The 20954-nt window shown below is 37.1% G+C and overlaps 1 protein-coding gene across 2 annotated transcripts in view; it reads right to left on the bottom strand.

The window, feature by feature from the left end:
* The window catches only part of prom1b (prominin 1 b), a 40185-nt gene extending 19619 nt beyond the window's left edge, over nt 1-20566 (bottom strand). For both annotated transcript variants that reach the window (XM_089132338.1, XM_089132339.1), the window contains exons 1-8: nt 19981-20566; nt 7909-7970; nt 7688-7714; nt 7262-7467; nt 2232-2352; nt 1944-2007; nt 1268-1357; nt 152-369 (exon numbers count right to left, since the gene is read on the bottom strand). In XM_089132338.1, the coding sequence (XP_088988464.1) occupies nt 152-369; nt 1268-1357; nt 1944-2007; nt 2232-2352; nt 7262-7467; nt 7688-7714; nt 7909-7970; nt 19981-20227 (1035 nt within the window). In that variant the 5' untranslated portion in view covers nt 20228-20566. The remainder of the gene's footprint in view (nt 1-151; nt 370-1267; nt 1358-1943; nt 2008-2231; nt 2353-7261; nt 7468-7687; nt 7715-7908; nt 7971-19980) is intronic.
* Between the last annotated feature and the right edge of the window lie 388 nt (nt 20567-20954).

Raw genomic sequence — 20954 nt, 5'->3', positions numbered from 1 at the left:
AGGAGTCATTGATTTCCTACAAATGGTTTACTTTTTGTTGTCCCTGCACATAAACTGGAATAAAAGAACACTATTTAAAAATAGAAAACTTAAAAGGTACGTATTTCATCACATGTATATACAGTATGTGGGCTGTGTGTGTGAGTGTTACCCCAATAAAGTTTGCACTGAGAGCGAGCTGGCTGAGTGTTCCGCGGATGGTGCTGCAGGTGTGTGTTACGTCTCCATTAGAGCAGGCCTGGTCGTTGAGTGTGTTTGAGAGAGACGCACGTTCAGATTGAAGAGAGTTCTGGAGTCTGCCAGTCCCTTCCTGTAGGATCTCTAGTGATGTGGTCACACTCTCTAATGCCTCTTTGGCCTCCCGCATGGCTGTACACACACAGAGCACTTTCATTATAACACACTCACATGAAGAAAAATAAATAAATGAACCATTGGAAGGGATTACACTATTGCAAATACACAACTGATCACAGAACAACCAAAACACTTTTATGTATATGCCGTTTTCTTAAAACAACAACAACAACAACAACCACAATCTCTGTTCACAAAACACGTGGGTGAAACCTCTGACTTTTACCTTTAATAGCACCTTCCACTTTAACTTTTATCCAAAATCACAAGCAACAGAAACAGAAAGGAACAAATTAATAAGCATAGTATCAGTGTGAGTGTGTTGAGCAAGTTACTAGCAACATCAAAATGTCTTGACATTTGTTTTGGCTGAACATTTTGCTTTGTCATTTTGTGTACTCTAGACCAGGTCACTCTTGCAAAAGAGATTTTAATCCTGAATCTTCTTTAAATACACATAACTTCTACAATGTGCACATGTGTGAGCAGGAAAGAAAAAGATGTGTACTGTAGGTGAAAACTAGGGTACCGCATTTAGTCAGTTCCGTTTATCAGGCTAAACTATAAAACCCCATGGAAGAGGAAGCACTGATTAAGCTCAGTTACAATGACAATCCTACAAGTATCCTTTTTTTATTCAGCCTTGAATTGAAAATTCTTGAAATTGATCTTAAACTCACAAGGGAAGAGAATAAAAGAGAATGTGAATTGTGCCTGTCATTTATTTGCACACAATACTTTCCGACAGACACTTCAATGTATTTAACACTTACAGTGGTTAAACTGGATAGTGAATGGTTAGTAAATAAGACTCATGGTTTTGCATTGAAATCCCATGTTAAAATGTCAGTCCAGTTTAGTGAATTCGGACCCTCGGTGTACTGTATATACTGTATGTTTGTTTTTGCACCTGATGTCATGCGAAGAGCGTTGTCTAAAGCAGGTACTACTTCTCTCTCCAGCTGATTATGAATCTGTCCACCCAGCAGAGTCCCAATATCTGATAAACCACATTGATATTACGATTAAAAATTAAACACAGCTCCAGCATAAAGTACGCTACAGTTAAAGAGTTTGGGGTCAGTTTAGAAAAGAAATTAATAGTTTTATTTAGCAAGGGCAAATTAAACTATTAGAAAGAGACATTAACAATGTTGCAAAAGATTTCTATTTCAAATAAATTCTCTTATTCATCAAAGAATCCTGAAATAATGTAAGTACTGTATCATGGTTTTCATCAAAATATTAAGCAGCACAACCGTCAACACTGATAATAATAAGAAATGTGTCTTGAACACCAAATCAGTATTTTAGAAGGATTTCTGAAGGATCATTACTGGAGTAATGGCTACTTCACAGGAGGAAATTTCATTTTAAATATATTAAAATAGAGAACAGTTATTTTGACTTGTAATAAAATGTCACAATATTACTCTTTTTACTGTATTATTGATTAAATAAATGCAGCCTGGGTGAGCGTAAGAGACTGATGTAAAAAAGAAAATCTTACCAACTCCAAAATTTTCACCGTTACAGTAGTGTATGTTCACATTGAGACACGACAGAGGGAGAGAGAGAATACTTACTGTCTAAGTCTGATAATACTCTGTTCTTGGCTGTTGTGTACTGCGCAGTCATGTAATCTATTTGCTACAAAATTAAAAAGGGAAAAAATTAATACAAAAAGACTTAGACTCAGTGTATGAAAACATGTCTGTGTTGCTGTGCTTCTGATCAGGCCCACATAGAATCTGCACCAACAGAATCAGCAGATTTCATCTGATTATCTTTCCACCTAACAATGACATTGTAATATATACTAGCTTTGTCCACAAATTTGTCCACTTTGACCATTCCATGAGTTAATGGCTTACCGCTGGTGTGTAGTTGGCAAAAGATTTCAGGTCTCTTATGTTAGTACTGACGAGACGTCTGGTGCTCTTGATCTGAGATGTGATGTTCTGGTTTGCTGCGTAGGTGATCGTCACTCCCACTCTGTAAAACAAAGCAACACATTTGGGAAATATGCTTACAGGTATTGTTATGACACACGTTATGTCTAGAAACATATGACAAACTGCAGATTTAGGAATGAGTAAATTAGAAATAAAATAGAAAATAGTAAAAATAGTAAAGTTGATCGTCTGGTCTAATGTATGACTCTGAGGGAGGGAGTTTATGGATAATTGAGCAGGGATATTTGAATTATAAATATTTGAAGATATATATAAATATATATATATATATATGTTTTTTTTTTTTCCTTCAAATATTTATAATTAAAATATCCCTGCTCTATATATTGCTATTACATAAAATAGTAAATAGTAAAAATAGTAAAGTTAATCGTCTGGTCTACTGTATGACTCTGAGGGAGGGAGATTGTGAATATATATATATACAGTATATATATATATATATATATATATATAGTTGTTGTTTTTTTTTCAAATATTTATCATTCAAATATCCCTGCTCAATATATTGCTATCGGTGACATGCAGTAATTTCCAACGTCCTCAGTGTGGTGCTAATGTCATGCTAATCATCAGCCAACTACAGTTGCAAGATCCGTTGAACACTTGTATTGGTAACAAAATGAACTTGCAACCATAGTTGACGTTGGGAAATGCACCCTTGTTTAATTAATGTGATTCAAGGGACTTAGAAGGGTTACAGCTATATCCCAGTTAGCATTACGTTTGAAAAGATCCAACAGTTCTGATGGCTTCTTAACCTCCAAAACCCTAATTGAAAAGCAAAGTATCTAATCGTTGCACACTTCCAAATCTCAGCAGAAATTTATTTGACTACTGTATCGTGACTACTGAGATATCAGATATCATTTGACATTTTGTATACTTAGTAGCTAAAAGTTATTTGAAATCAAGTTAGTCAAGACGCATTTACAGCTCAGGTGATTGATTAAAAAAAATCCTGGAACAAAGATGGCAGATATCTGTACACCGTGTCCTACACTAAAGCCAAACAACAGCATTGCTATGAATAGGAATGCTAACAGATAGTCTTCTCCAGGTATTATAGAACTCCTTAGAGACAGTAGATCAAGGTACTTATTCAAAATATTTCATTAAATTGATGGAACAAAAGTGATTGTTCCAAAAAATATTTCAAATAAACATTTTCCATAAAAAAAATAAAATTATACTTTTTCAACATTGATAATAAAAAAGAAATGTTTCTTGAGCAGCAAATCATCATATTACAATGATTTCTGAAGGATCATGTGACACTGAAGCTATATTCAAATAAAAAACAGTTTTTTTAAACTGTAATTATATTTTACAATATTACTGTTTTACTGTATTTTGATCAAATGTGATGGTACGCATAAGAGACTTCTTTCAAAAACAAACACAAAACCTTTGGATGGTAATACATTTTTTCATGAATAAATAAATAACATTGTTAAAATTCATAGTTTAAATATATATAAAATATATATATATATTAAGATGCCCATGCACACATTCACTGATGCTGCTCATACGTAGCCACAAACCAAAGATAACACTTTACTAACTGAGTGGTGCAGATACATATTAAATTGTGGCATCTGATTACAGATTATTGCCAGACAAACCTCCTTCTCTGTTCCCCCAATCTCTCGTTTCCTCTTTCCCTGTCTCTCTCAATCTCACTCCTCTCTCAGTAAAAAAAAAAAAAAAAGATTTAATAAAGGGGAAATGTGATTCGACAAAGGAAGCCAAAGAGAGAGAAAAAGAAAAGAGTGAAGAAGGAAACAGCAGATTTGCACAGTCATGATCTCTGCTCCCAGGCCTCGTCCAGCACAATTACTGCAAACCTCTCAGTAAGTCATTGAAAGTCCATCAAGACACGCAAACACAACCTCACAGTACAGTCTATGCCTCACAAACGCTCATTGTGACCCAAGCAACTGCTGTCAGCACTGTCACAGTAAAAAAGAAAAAAAAAGAGGCAAAAAGAAAGAGGGGGATGGGGTACAGAAATAAAGAGGGGACTTTCTCTCCGGACAGACTCAGGACTATCAATGTCACATCTGTGAATGTGTCTGTGTCATTCTAGACCACTTCAGGTGTGTTCACTACACACTCTAGCAATGGTCAACTGGAAAATCACAATTCCCAACTGTTCTAACCAAAATCAACTGGTTAGAACAAACCTCTAAATTGACAATTTTCCCAATTAAAAATCACAATTCCCAATGCCAGTTTAAAAATCATTAAGGATCCAAATCTGACAGAAAAAAAATTCGTTAGGAAACACAAGTGCACAAGCACAAACACTAACTATCATTGACTAGATTGGTGTGGAGCAGCACAGCTTGTGTTTATTAGAGAGCAGCTACTGTATCTGTGACCTCTATTTTTTTTTCTCGACATAAATAAGACTAATTTACTCAGAATCACTCTTCACATTTCCATGCAAACTGGCCACAGTGACAGGACACAGACTGTGTGAACATATGAAGAGTTCAGATGCAAAAGCCTCTAAATGCCATTTGAAATTTTCTTCTTTAATGATGATTTTTATCAAACTTGTATATTTAAGTTCAGTAATTTCACTTAAATAACAATTCATAGGTAATCTTCATCCCCATTTAAGTGAAATCACTGAACTTAAATATACAAGTTTGATAAAAATCATCATTAAAGAAGAAAATTTCAAATGGCATTTAGAGGCTTTTGCATCTGAACTCTTCATATGCAGACCGGTAAATAATGTGTTACTGTGTGACACAGTAACACATTATTTACCGGTCTGCATATGTTCTGAAACATTTCTTATATATATATATATATATATATATATATATATATATATATATATATATATACAGTAAAATATATTAGGGCTGTCCTCTGATAGCTGACTAACCGTTAGTCAACTAGAAGAGACTTAGTTGACCAAACTATTGTTAGTCGTTTAGTTGCAGAAAAAAACTACATACAGGCTGTAACAAACGTTAACCTTCTTGTTAACAGCAGGAAAAACCAAACATTCATCTATCATTTAACGACCTCAAATATGGTATCACTTGAAACATGTAGTAGCAGCACATTACAAGTCTGCTCGCTCTAATGTTAGGCTAACCTAGACAAATGTGTGCTATTATTAGGCGCATATCTCTTGTGTGGAGAGCGTGCTTACTGCATGGCATACAGATGCCAGAACGGTACATGGGAATTTATTTCTCCTGCTAGACTAATAAGAGTAATGCAAACTGTAAAGGGTCTACTTTTATTTTTGTAGAATCACAAAACGTTGTGTTTTTGTTAAAAAAAATCCGTCTTTGAATCGAGTTTAGGCAAGCAGATAGTTTTGAACAACACTGCCTGGTTATGCATTTTCTCAAATATGATAATTTTTAACCAAAAAACTTCAGCTTTAATAATAATAATCATAATTTAAGCTCCTTATTGTGTAGCCAAATCTGTGCTGGTTTGTATTAGCCAACTCCAGTTGTCCGTTTGTTTTGCCTCCAGCTAGCGCTGTGACGTAATTGTGACTTTGGCACAAAAAGTGGTCTATATAGGCACGTCCACTACTAGGGAGATGACAAGAGTCAGCATCGTTGACTTAATCTCTGCAGCCGATAACACAGAAAACATTACAAATAAATTATTAAAATGTTTAGACAATCTCATTCTGGGTTTTTTCACCACAAATCCATAATCATTACTTTGACGGTGCGCTGTGGCAAGCTTTATATTTGAATATGTACACTGATTAGGCTATTTTACGCATATTTTAGCAATTGGACGCATAATTATGAATAATGGCTTATTATTTTAAACGCCCAATTAGTCAACTAATGGCTTAAAGGAATGACTGCTATTCCACTAGAGAAATATTTAGTAGAGGTCAGCCCTATATATATATATATATATATATATATATATATATATATATAGTTACTGCACAGTAATGCTATTGTTTGGCTAGTGCAAGACCCTGTATGCGAAGTCTGCCATTTCTGTTCCAAATTTTGGGACTAATGCAGCATTTAAATATGAGTACTTTTCTGTTAAAAAGAAAAGCATGCAAAAATCATATGTCTAAGATGTCTCAGAATTCAATGTATGCATAATATCAAAGACTTTAGACATGCAAAGTCTTGTATTACTATGAATGGGAGAAAGTGCAATGTGCAATATGGTGAAATAAGTACCATATAAGTAAAAAAGCCAATCCCCAATTAATAAAGTCATAGCGCCACTGCTGCAGAGATTTTTTTTTTGTCATTATTTTGGGCATTTAGAAAACAAAATTTATGAAACAACACAGCTTTGTAGAATTTGATGTTTCCCTATTCAAAGAGAAGCTGCACTTGCATGACTTAAATAGGTGCCTGAGAGGCGTTTCAAAGATGGAAATGACTTGCCTAAAACAGACTTTGATCATATTTAATTATTAATTCAATGAGAACATTTGTTTTATATATATATTACAAAATTCAAAAAACAAATTCTACTATCCATAATTATCCACTGACAATGCTGAGACAAGGGGAAGTACCACTACTGTTCTGGAACTGATTATTGGACTGTGCTAATTATCTCAAAAAGACCAAACTATAATTTGTACAAATTCAGAACTAGACACTTTCATTACAACATTATGCACAACAAGTCACAAGTCTTTGTTAAACTGTAATTCTACATTTAAGTATTAAATAATATTAACATGTACTGATAGCGTTAGGGTTAGGATTTGGTTTGGTTTAAGTTGCATGTAATTATGCATAATTTATACTATGGTTATTTCTATAGTAACTACATGCAACATACAGTATGTAACAATGGCACTTTAAAATAAAGTGTTAAAAAGTCACTTTTAGAAGCATGTGGAATAGTTAAAAAAGAGTCACAAACACTCTTTGAAGGTAAGGAAGACTCACGCGAGGAAGACAGAGGTAGCGATGAGCGTGGCCATGTAGAAGCCTCGTAAGCAGTCGCCGTTCTTCTTCTGTCTCTGATGCATCTCACCCCCACAGTTCTCACAACATCGGCACACACAGAAAAACAGACCCACTATTGGCATGAACAGCAAAAACAACACTCCCAGTACTGTCAGGACTATGAAGCCGAGCTCATAGTAGATAGCCTGGAGATGAGAGGACAGGAGAGGAGAGGAGATGATTTAATTTCAAAATTAATTGCAAAAAGCCCCCAAATGAAGATAACAATTGTATTTTATATGTGGGTCAGGAACAAATTATTTGTTAATTGACTAAATGCAATATTTAATCAAATTTTTAAATTTCTTTATCATATCAGTAACTTGACATGAACAAATCACTAGCATTGTCATTTTTAAACAGTACCTGTAGTAGTAATACAACATTCTCTGGCTGCATTGCCGTAGAGTTGAAGAGACATCATCAGTGTGCATGGCGAATAGAAAGAAAAAAGGAACTGAGATTGGAACATGTGCTTCCATATCTATTATATACAATACTGGTATGTTGTTTTTTATTGTATCATAGGTCTATACAGCGTGGTCATTATATAAGCACATAAATAATTTGTGGAACCAAACACACACCTTCTTGTAATCATTCCCTTTGATTCCTCCCATGTTCTGCTGGACCATCGTAACAATGAGATCTGTAACAAAAAAATTAACAGAACAAAATAAAATGTGACGGTTACTAACTGGAAATTCGAGAAACCTTAAAAAAAACTCACATTTTCATGGAGTTGGGTTGTTTCAAAGCACAAGAAATGTCTGCTGCCCTATGCATATTACTTTCACAGGAGTAACATTTGTGAGAAGGCAAGTAAGATTTAGTAAAATGTTGAAAGTTTATTTGGTAGCACTTTACGGTAAGGGTACATGAATTATCATGAATTCATGTATAAATGCATGCATGAACTATGCATTAATTCATGCATTAATATCTAATGAATCATCAGGAACCAACACGAGTTCAACGTTTTTCATTTATGACTTCATGGATGAACAACACCTTAATTAAAACATTAACTAATATGAGTACATCATCATGAATTATGATTTATTAGGCATGATCGTGATGTTTTCTTTGTTCAAATTTATGCCACTTTTAAGAGCACATTGTTCATCAGTGTTTCAAAGGACCTAGTCACCACTTTAGTTGAGGGGCCATTATCTATCAATGATTATCTATCAAATCATTGATAGATAATGCTTAGTTAAAGGTTCTCTAAGCGATGCTGGGCCAAAACATTTTTTGTCACATACATCAAACGTCTCCTCACTATCGGCTAGCTGCCTGTCCCCTAAACTCACTGTAAAAAAACGCGGTCTCTGTAGACACCACAGGCTCCACAAACGGCAACAAAAACAATCATGTCTTACCCGGACCACGAAACCTAACAAACAGTGTTCCAGCCAATCACTGGCAAGAAGTATTTGAGGGTGGGTCTGGGGGGTTAGTGCACATGCACATGAAGGGGGTGTGTGTGTGAAGGAGAGCAGCGAAGCATCAGAGGGAAGTTTGAAAAATTACCGACACATGACCAAAGAGACGTCGTTCTGAGGAACAAATTAAAAAGAAGAAGGAGTCGGATAAAGAATGTGCGAAGTTCCGAATTTACATCGGTAGCAAAGCTTTTGAACGATGGCGAGAACTCCGACATTCAGGTTGCTCTGTTTTTGCTTGACAGGTGGGTAACGTTAAATTGTTTTTTTTCTTCTAAATTGACGCTTATGTTCGCCAAACCCACACAAGGATATAATTAGCTAGAACTATGCACGTTCACAATTATTTCAGGAAGCACGGAAGGGAGGGGGAGGAGATGAGATGCGGAGGAGGGAGGGTCTAGCTCCGATTTGTTTGAAAATATTCGAACGTCAACACCCAGGATCGCTTTGAGAACCTTTAATGATGACTACTGTATTGAACAGACCCCAAAATAGACCAATCACAGCTCATAGCACACAAATTATGTTAATCAAATACAGAAGTCATCATTAACTAGGCATTATCTATCAATGATTTCATCATGTGTGTGGCCTAACTGTGAACAAAAAGAGAAACCATCATGATCATGCATAATAAATCATAATTCATGATGATGTACTCATATTAGTTAATGTTTTAATTAGGGTGTTGTTCATCCATGAAGTCATGAATGAAAAACGTTGAACTCGCGTTGGTTCCTGATGATTCGTAAGATATATTAATGCATGAATTAATGCATAATTCATGCATGAATTTATACATGAATTCATGATAATTCATGTACCCTTACCGTAAAGTGTTACCGTTTATTTCTGAGAAACAAGTAGATATGTGTTATTTAATTGATCTGTTTCTATAGTTCAGCCTGTTATAGAAGTAGGCCATACACATGCTATTAGAATCACACAGTAGTTACATATACTGGGTCATGCACCACTAAAACAACAGATTAATGTTATTTGACACAGAGTAATATCACAGTCCTGCTAACAGTGCAGTGACAATGACATCAGAGTCTTGTTGTCAGTGTTACATTAGCATCTCTACAGCCAACATTTTTTGAAATATGTGTGTGTATTATGCTCAAGTATTAGGTTATAATATCTTACATTTATACATTACATTTATACAGCACACTTTTCTCTGCACTCAAAGCACTTTATATGGAAGGGGGGAATCTCCTCAACCAACACCAATGTGAAGCATCCAGGATGTTTTGACAGCAGCTATACTGCGCCAAAACGCACGCCAGCTTATTGGTGGAGAATGATGAAGCCGATCAGTGTATATAGACCATTTTGCAAGATGTAAACAACACTGGTCCAGAAACACTTCCTGTTTCAGTTTGTAACTCTTTTCTTTATTTCATATGTAAAGAAAACATCTTAAAAGATGTTTGTTTAACTTTTTGATTCAGTTTTATATGTTCTGTTGGTTGTATTTTATCCCAGCTTTTATGTAGTGTTAAAAAACTGAAACAGGAAGTGCTTCTGGACCAGTGTTGTTTACACCTTGCAAAATGGTCTATATGGGAATGATTAGGAGGAAAACGCGAGAAGCATGCAACCTCGCACGGCAGCCGCAATGATGTTTTTTTCTATGGGCATAATCCACCAGTGGCATTTTCTTGCTTTTTTCCCAGATCTTCACACAGAGGTGCAGAGATATTGAGAAAAAAAAAAAAAAAACATATTCTGCACGCATCCATCATCCACAGGCAAATTATGCTGATGTGGGATGCAGGAATATGGATATGACTCAATGCCCCTGATCGAAGAGACGCTGCCCAACTATCTCTTAATTGGCGAGGTCTCCGCATTGAAGACTTACATTGTGCCTGAATGGCAGAGCATATGCGGCAGTGGGTCAGGCTGGGGTGGCTTTGCACACTATGGCTGTGTTGCAAGCCTTTTAGGCTGACTTGCTGAAGGACCTGGACCAGGCCCAGGGGCTCCCCCCCTAAAGCGGTAGAGGAGCTGCATGGCACTACAGATTTGGCTCTCTACGCCACCAAATAGTCTGCTGTGGCCGATCTATGGTAACCATGGTGGCGACACAGAGATACATCGTCGATGCGGCGGTTTCGCCTTCCAAGCTTTTTGGCACATCTATTGAGACGGCGGTTGGGAAGTTTCGGGAAGTGAAGGCATGCTCTGTGGCTCTAAAGTCATTCATGCTGCACCGGTCCAGGCCCACGCTCCAAGCCACGAAGGGGGCTGGCTCATCCCAGTCTGAAGATCGGCGACAAGACCAGAAAGCGAGCGGCACCTCTCGTACTCCCCCTCCCTCGAGGGGTAGAGCACGGAGGAGGCGCGAGTTTAGAAAGAAGCGTGTAACATCAGGGATCATCCTCTGATGCGTGTTCCAACTGCCCCTGAAACTGAAACCATGATGTGTTTTTGTAGAGCATTAATCATCTGCCCTACTGACGGTTCGGCACAGAGGCTGGTTAAAACATGGCGTCAGACTCGGCTTGTGGTGTCAAGGTTACGTATGTAACTAGTCCCTGAGAATAGGGAACGAGATTGTGTTCCTTTGCCATGCTTCCGGCCTTCCTGCACACGTCTCCTTCAGACAAGAGGTGGATGACGTATTGCTCAAGTGCCCTTTTATACTGTCGGTCTCATCTTTAGTGACGTCATTGGTTGCTGCCTGCCAATGTCAAGATCATTGTTGCATTTAGATTTCCACTTCAGACACCAATCACGCCCAAGGCATTCCTCCATAGTGATCCCAAGGGGATGCAGCCATAGACAGTATAAGAAGTGGACAGAGCCATCTCATTGGAACTCAAGTGAAGCCTATTTTTAGCAATTTTTTAGGACTTCCGTTCCTGACGCACAGACTCAAACCGACTCAAACAGAGCTTGACGACGTAGATGTGACGTGAGCAACCCGCCTGTCTTCTAGTGGCTGTGGCATGAGAAATCTGAATCATTCCCTTCCGAAACTTGCAGATGCGGATAGTGTGAGTAGGAGCTGTCCAGAAACTTTTGCTAGGTATTCTGATTAATTATTTTGTCATTTTGCCTCCACGTTTCCTCGATTGGCCGCGAGCTTCTCCTCCTGTCAATACGGTAATCTCTTTACTGTGCGACAGATAGTCGCGTGGTTATGACGCAATCGTTAGCCTACTTTTACAAAAAACTGCTTCTACGGGGCCATAACATAAGCTACATTGTTGTGTTTCTTTAGAAATAAATAATGGACAAATGGAGTGTTCAAACGCCTCAGATGTAAAGTTATTCGCTGTCAAAGTGATGCCAAAATGAATGGGAGTCAATGGAAATGCTAACTCAAGTGAAGTTCTGCTACAAGATGGCGGCACCCGGCCGGATTCAACTTCCGGTCGATGGATTACCCCTTTGGATGCAGCATCTCATTCCCGATTTTCAGGGAACCATGGTTACATGTGTGTAACCTGAGACGCTTTCCCAGGAGGTCTCCCTTAAACTCAACATGAATGCTATTGAATGCACACACACACACACACACAATGTACTGTAAGTATTGTAAGTAGACCTCGGTGAAAAAAGCACTTTACTTAAAGTCACCACAAATTGTATCAAATTAAATTGAGAATGGTAGTTTTTTATGGAATATTTGTAAAAAAAAAAAATCATTTAAACTTATTTTTTAAAGCTACAAGAAACTACAGCACAGTCTCATCCATCACGTTTTACTTGATCTGAACTAAACATAGGCTTTACCTCACCTATTTCAGGTGAGAGGGTGATACCGATAGCTATAGTGGAGAACTCACACAAAATTAAATATACCTCTTTGAACCTTATACCTCACCAGAAACTTTCTGTATGTTTTCATTATCTTTATAAAATAATTTTATATAAATAAAAAATAGATAAATAATTTTTTTTTAAAGCCCATTTTTCTAACAAGGATAATAATCTGATAATTATAAACATACTAAATATCTTAATGAAAATATAAAAATGCAGAAAGTTTTCTGTAATAAAGTTTAAGTACGGAGAGTTTAACAAACATTATGACCATAGAATAATATACAATATGTAGTTTTTAGACTAATATAATAATACTCTTACTAGGATGTACATGCACACACACAAAGAGAACCATATATATTTATGCATAATGAGTGATATGTAAATGTTACATATATTCTGCAATGCACTGCAGAAGTGAACCGCCCACTGTAATGCTCATGCACGAACATAAACAAACACTTAACCCTAAAACACCTTTGGATAAAAGGATAAGCTTCTTTACTAAATTTAGCAGGTATTTTTTTTTCTGGCATGACACCTTGCAGTGAGATCAACAGAACATGATCCAAAATATAACTCCATGGCCAAGACTGCGCTTTAAAACACTAACAGCACTGCTTTACTATAGGTCACAGCCAAAACAATATAGCATCATTACAAAACAGAATTCACTCCAGTATTTAATGAATTGACCCAATAGCTCTACCCTGATAGTTTAAAGCCACACTGTGGGACTTTTCAACCTTTATAATATATTACCAAAACCCATTGAGATATACATCGACTTACAATAGGTTGAATGACACGTCTGCCGTTGCCTGAAGGTGTCGGTATCGCTTTATAAATTCGGGTTTTGGGTAGGAACCCGATCACAAAAAGAACTACAAAATTCGACCGCTTTCCAGCATACATCACTTCCCCCACCACCCCAAACTTCCTCAGATTCAGAAGTGCTCAACTCGCGTTTGATTACCGTCTCTATGTTTCGTCATGGCCGAACAACAACTACAAGGAAGAAGGCAATAGTTTTATCAGAGGAAACTAAAAAAAGAAAAGGGGAGAGTGACAAATTAAAAGCCAGGACGAGGATTAACATTGGTCCAGCTTTCGCTTCGCTCGCTGGCGTGAGTGGAAGGGTGCTCGACCGATGCGGATGCTTGCCTGCACACAAATGCTATTTCCAAGGTAACCCAGATAAATTCATACAAGCCGTGTAGTGTTTTCTGGTATTAGCCGATGGTGTTATGAGTGTAAAAAAATGCCCACAGCCCAGTGTTCATTTCGACACACAAACACAGCCCGCCTCAGTGCAGGGCTCGCACAAATAAAATCGACTCATGTCAAATATAACGTTACATTAAATGTAGTGAACGTGCCCATGACTCAGTATTACCCACAAACAGTACACACCACATATCCCACGACTGCTATAAGGGAATCGAGCGTGGCAAAGCTGCCCGGCCCGCCTCAAATACTGCAAGCACACACAATCTAAAGACACGGGAGGCTGACCGGTTGACTGTTGACTTTAATTTGCGAGATTGTTGCGGAGTTTGGTGGCCTCTAGGGACGCTAGACCTGAAAGTTACTGGGCAAAAGTAACTAAGCCCCTGGTCAGAGCCTGACTCCACCCACTAGCAATATTTGAAAAATGCTGAAAAAGTGGGCGGACCCCAGCGGAAAAAGATATAGAGGACTAAATAGATGCTAAAACACTCTATCCTGATGGTTTTCAATACTCGCAATTCCAACTCCTGACTCGCTACAGTGGTTTTGACGAAACAAGCTGGTTTTTATACTGCCAAGGGCGTAGCTCGCGTGGTGAGCTGAAGTGCGGAACATCCAATAGGAAAATTCAACTGCAGTAGCCACCGTTCAACCTGAAGAGGGCAGCACTAAGACGTTTTTACACCATATATTGTAGAAGTGAAACACTTTATACACAAATGTCAAAAAAGTTACTCGAATCGATAACTGGTATTAATAAAGATCCATTCTTACAGATCATTAACTAAAAAAAGTTGGTTTAGTGTTTAGTTACTCCTTAAGTAATGCATGTAAGCACATGTAAGATTACAAACAAGCAATATGTGTGTTTAACTTATAGGCTATATGAGCCTCACTAAGTTTATTGTTGTGAAGAACTGTCCACTTAGAAAGAAGTCTGACCAACCACACTTGCTTCTTAATATTACATGTTATTGTTTAAGGGAAGGTTAGACTAAACTGAAAGACCCAGCAGTCTCTGTAAAGGCTGTAGATACAGGCGGTCAAAAGAAGGAAAAGAAGGAAATCAATACTTTTATTCAGCATATATTTATTAAATTGATCAAAAGTGACAGTTCAGATATTAATAATGTTACAAAGATTTATATTTAAACATAATATATTTATATGTGTGTGTGTGTGTGTGTGTGAGAGAGATATAACAACTCTTTATCTCAAACTGTATAAAAGAGAGTGAGAGACTGAAAGAAATCCTGGGGCGAACAACCAAAAGGGTATCACTGGTTAAAATGGCATATGGTTAATCCTCTTACAGTGGTCTTGCAGTTTGGCAGTTAAGTGGTCCCTCTCCCTCTCTAATGCTTTCTTTCCCTCTTTCACCCTTTTTTCTACCAAACCCTATTTCTCTCTTATTTAACCCCCCACCCCCATCACACACTCTCACTTCCTACCTTCCTTTTTTTTCCACAGATAAAACAACCGAACGAAGAAGATGAAACACTTATGCAATGTTTATGACAAGTACTGTTGACAGTATGATATTATATGACACGATGACAAATACAGATAAACTTCAACTAATCCACTGACTAACAGAGAGAATAGTGCTTCACACACAGAGACAATGCCAGTAAAAGTGGGTCATATCTGGGTGTTTATCTCCTGTCCTTCAATTACAGTGCAGATTTTGAAATCCAGTGATCAGTGAAATTAAGCTTTATCTGGTCTGAGACGAAGGGAGTCCCCGGATTAAACCTCAGACTCAGACTGTGTACAGTATATTCATATCCCTCGTATCCTTCATCTGTCCATTCCTCAGATACAGTAGCATAAATGCAGTTAGATTGAACTGTATTAAGTCTATTAAGCATAAACCTACCTATTCCTTCACAGACAAAATGATCCATCTGTGTTCAAACCTGTGAGCTGTGACTTATCAGGAAAATGAGTCACAGACAGACGGAATGGAGAAATATTGTGCCCTTTCTTTAACCTGAACCATGTGCTCAATATTACTGCTTTTTAATTCAGAAATTCGGTCTCAATTCTACATCAGAAGTACCTTTCTATATAATCAGGAGTTACAAATCTGCAAAGAATGCTTTAGCAAAGGATTTGTTAGTGGGTTGTGTGTTTGATCTATTTATGTCTATACATCCACATCCACATGTTTACAAGTTAAAAATGGCATCACATTTCTTAAAATGTGCTATTTTTAAGAATGTGGTGGTGGTGGTTTAAAATTAGAAAGGTTTCAAGATTGTTATTTTGGGGTTGTTTGAGGGTTTATTCACTTGCATGTTTTGTCAGGAGCAGGCATTTGCATTACATGTACCTTTTGAGCATATGGCACTCAGATTATCAGCTTACCTGATTGGGCAGGTGACTCATAGAGCAGATTGGCTAATTAGTTAGGCTGCAGGGACTTAACTGTGCAATCCTATTCTACTCTAAAACACACACACACACACACACACCCGCACACACGCACACACACGATCCTCAGTGCTCAACATGCTGACCTCACAATGAAATCCACCTGCCAACAGCCTGACCTTAAACACACTGGGGCCATTTGTCACTTTTTACTCCAGTAAATATATCTCAGGGTAGGTAATTTTTGAAATTTAATTTCTGTGAAGGGACATACAATAAAGTCTAATTTAATGTGTGTGTGTGTGTATATATATATATGTGTGTGTGTGTATATATTGACTGTTACTGCCAAGGAAAAAAGACACTTCATTGAAGCCACTAGTGGGGCACGTTGTCACATGATATGGGGTAAGTTGTCACAGTGAAACCTGCCATTGAACAGTCTATAGGCTTTCAAAAACATGTCAGCTAACCCTGGTGTCAGAATACACTGTAATGTGAAAAGTTATACAAAGGTACAGTGTGTGTTCCTGAGTGTGTGACACAATTCCAATCTCTATGCACTCCTCATTAACTAAAACATCACTTTTTGAATTACACCTGGAAATCTGTACATTAATGAACTCTCCAGAGCTATTATAGTGGTCAGACTCCCTTTCTCCAATGTACTAATAGTACAGCAACAAACCAGCGCAATCTTATAATGTCCAAACCAATATATACATAGGTTCTGCATCAGATAGCAAAAGGATGATGATGACTCATGAGCAGATCACTGAGTGCATCCAGGCATTACAGGAAAAATTATAACAGGTTATTTCAATAAATATGTGTGTGGCAAGCTGTTTTAACATTTATTCCTTAAATCTCACTCATAACGTTTGTTAGTAGTAGTGCGGGTCATCTAAAAATATGTGTTTGTGTAAATCAGACAATTTCACCTCCCTGTTATTGCATATTAGTAATTTTTATTGCCCTGGCAAAATCAAAACATAAGGCATCATGTTTTCTCATTGCATGTCTCCTTGCTCTTCCAACAGATTACTGTAATTATCTTAACTGGGACTGGTATGACGAATTCACCACCAACCATTGTGTATGGGGTTAAAAATAGTTAAAGACCCTGACTAAAGACTCTGTGATCTGGCCCATTCAGGAAGAACATATTACATGGGTATGTGTGCAGCTCTTCAAAGTGTTTGTAATGTTTCAACTATTTCCGCTGACTAATCCTCATCATTTGCAGTGTAAATATTATCTGATGAGGGCTGCAAGGTGCTGTTCAGCATTACACTGTAACTATCACAAAAAAAAAAAAAACATTGATACTGAATTTTGATTTCCATCTCTATCATTAATTAGAAACATACTAGTACACTATTCCAATAGCAATCAACATCTATTAAATTAGTCACGGTTACAATATGTTGCCTATTTTTTACAGTCTATGGTAACAACTGGGGCAGATACTAACTAAAGTCTCATATCTAATAATATGCAAATATTAAATAATATTAGTCAGTTGTTACCAGGAACAATAGAGTAATACAGCTGGGTTAATTAATTGTAGCAAGGCATTAAGAAGGCTATGGTGACTAATTGAATAGACAATCACTACTGGAATAAGTAGGCTTTCTGGTCTCTAATGAAAAGCGAGTAAATTTAAAAACATACTAGCAACTATTAGATTTCAAGCAAGTAAAACTAAATTGGCAAAACTATAACACTACATTGCAGTGTCCTTGTGTACTATGAGGATAAATATGATATAACTTTATTCTCTTTTAAACCACTAGACGACACAAAAATTCAGCTCAGCAAATTTCTTAAATGGGTGGTTTATTATGATTTCACTTTTCTAACTTTAGTTAGCGTGTAATGTTGCTGTTTGAGCATAAACAACATCTGTAAAGTTACAGTGCTCAAAGTTCAAAGCAAAGGGAGATATTTTCTTTTAAAGAAATTGCTTTTTGAAGATTACAACAAACATCTGGTAGGGAATACAGGACATTCCTCCCGGGTTAGTGACATCACTAACCCAAAATTTTACATAAACCCGTACATAAATGTACATAAAATACATTTTAACACTCAAAAAGTTAAAATTTTTACATATAAAAATATCTGTGGGCTGTGGGGTATTTTGAGCTGAAACTTCAAATACACACATGAAAACCGCATTTGATGATCCACATGGAAATTTAGCTGATCTTTGCGATCGTGGATAGCAACGCAAAGTTGATTCTGAGGTGCCCCTGCTATTGGAGCTAAAGGTACTATGGATGTGCATCTCCATAACTAAGGCTGATACGATACGCATCTCGATGCATAGCCAATGATATGATACATTAAAGATAAAAAAGAAGCAGCTACTAATGCGATGCTATGCGATGCACAGGACATTCACATACAATCGTCACATTACGCCCCCTAGCAGCAGTCGCACGGAACTTTAAAATTGAAGCAACCATTACCATGGCTTATTCACAATAGTAAATTAAACAATTTTAATGAAAGAAATGCATGTATGAATATATCCACACAAAACAAATTACCCTCAATACATCTAAAATAAAAACAGAGTAGATTTTGTCGAGCTAATCAACATATAAATATTGATTTAATATAAAATAATTATTTCTGCCATAATCATTAATAACCTCCATTTTAATAAAATAGTGTTTACAGAATATAGTTAGAGTATTCAAATATTGGTATCTCTAACTTAGCGCTCATAGTTTTGATTAGAATACATCCCATCCGGTCGGCCGATCGCATACAGTCAAGCCACAGAAGTTAAAAAATTTCAGCGCATCCGAAGCTTAAATCGGATCCAAAATTTTCAGTATTAGCATATGACTGAAGCACCACGCAGCTCCCGAACTATTCTCAATTAGAAATAAATGACGGCATATGATGCAGTGCGATCCGATTTCGATTCAGCAATGTGATTCAATGCAATACGATGCAATGTAAAAAAAAATGATGCTATGCAATTCAATATGGTACAGATAGTATTCCCTTGTATTTCTTTGGTTCAGACAGATGACAACACGTAACAATGTTATATTCAGAGCTCTTCATGTCCACGGACTAATTAATGAATTTCTGTGGCACAACAATCAACGCCTAAATGAATCCGCAGCAGTCTAGAAGAATCTCTCAAACAATTATCATCTTGCAAGCTATAGCTGTAATAAAAGCTCTTAAGAGGATATGAACATTTTTTACAAGTTGAAATCATGTAAGTGCCATAATTATGACATGACATTAATGCAAGGCCCGTCACCTCATACATACGGTTTTTAAACAAACCACTTTTTGATTTATTTTCACACAAAAATTGTTGTTACATCAATTAAAAAATAAATAAATAATAATAATTCTGCAATCATATGGGAATAGCGAAAAGCACGTTTCATAAAGTGTGTCCTTAACCATGTTGGCCTACCCAACCATAGTAACTACAGTAAATGCATAATTACAAGCAACCCACCCTAAACCAAACTATTAACCCTATAGTAAGTATTTTGTTACTTAACATTACTCAGTAACGTTACTTGTTTGTGTAATAACTGTAAGAAGGAAAATAAAAAAGTAACCAAAGATACTAAGTTAGGTTTAAGGAATAAGTCTTAAACGGCTTGCCATATGATGCCTAAGACTTCCATCTGATACTGACTAAGCAGTCATTTGCTATATTAATCTGTCTAAAGTCTATAACACTTTGTAAGTAAACGGTATGTGGAAGTCTGTGAATCTGATACATGCACCAGAATGTAGAAAACTTTTGCGCGTACTCAGAGCTGATGTGCATCTCACCTTTGGGGAAAGGGTTGGGTTGAACCACGTACAGAAACGCGTGGACCATGTGGAAAAGAACACCGATGGGACCCGGTTCATAATACGCGTGGGTTTCGTACACCACCGACGGAACGAATCCAAAGTCCAATGGCGCTCTGGACATCGCGGTGAGCGGAGACGCTTCATGGTGCTCCTCCCGGGCTTCACTGCTCGTGAGACCCCAACACATCACCAGTACGAGCCCTAATTTCCACCACATGTCCATCAGTCCTTTACGCGGGATGATTTTGATTAATAACGGGAGGGAAAGTAAAGGGAGGGACGGATTAAGTATGAGAAAAGTATATTTGTTTGGAATGTTCTCTATTCATCGACATTAAAAATAAAAATTAGAGAAGAAAATAGCCCGAGACACATAAAAAATTAAAAGAAAATCAATAATGAAAAAAAAAATATTCCAACTTATGCGTTTATTCCCCGTTTCCTTCTGATGGCATCATGGTAAAAATCCCTGCGGTCTAGATAGCTCAGGATGAGCCGAGTGTTTGCCTGACCTGCGCCTCCCGCTGCGCGCTCCACTTCTGTTTGATGGCTGGCTGAGTCTGTGCACGCGCACTGGAGATGGCTTTAGAGGCAAACCATGTCTATGTGAGTCAAGCAGTCAAAGTAGTTTATAGCAACTAAGTCTTCCCTCAAATTGTGCAGAGCATATAACGGCCAGCCAACTTTACAGACAATAGCCTGTCAATAATTGATCCATGTGGCACAGAGGGTGATTTTTATTAAAAATAACAGATTGAATATCACAAATTAATTAATTCATTCATTCATTCATTCATTCATCTATTTCAGCTTGCACTGTAATGCTTTTATACTTCTACTTGCATTTTACAGTAGAGTTTTTTCATATACAGGCTATTATACAAACACATAGCCCATATAAGGCCTGTACATACTTTATATAACATTGTACTTGTCATGATTTTGTCTTG

The sequence above is a fragment of the Pimephales promelas genome, chromosome 6 (assembly GCF_988280905.1).
Source record: "Pimephales promelas chromosome 6, fPimPro1.hap1.1, whole genome shotgun sequence".
Taxonomy (NCBI): Eukaryota; Metazoa; Chordata; class Actinopteri; order Cypriniformes; family Leuciscidae; genus Pimephales; species Pimephales promelas.
The sequence above is the reverse complement of the archived record's forward strand: the minus strand, read 5'-3'. Positions and strand labels throughout refer to the sequence as shown.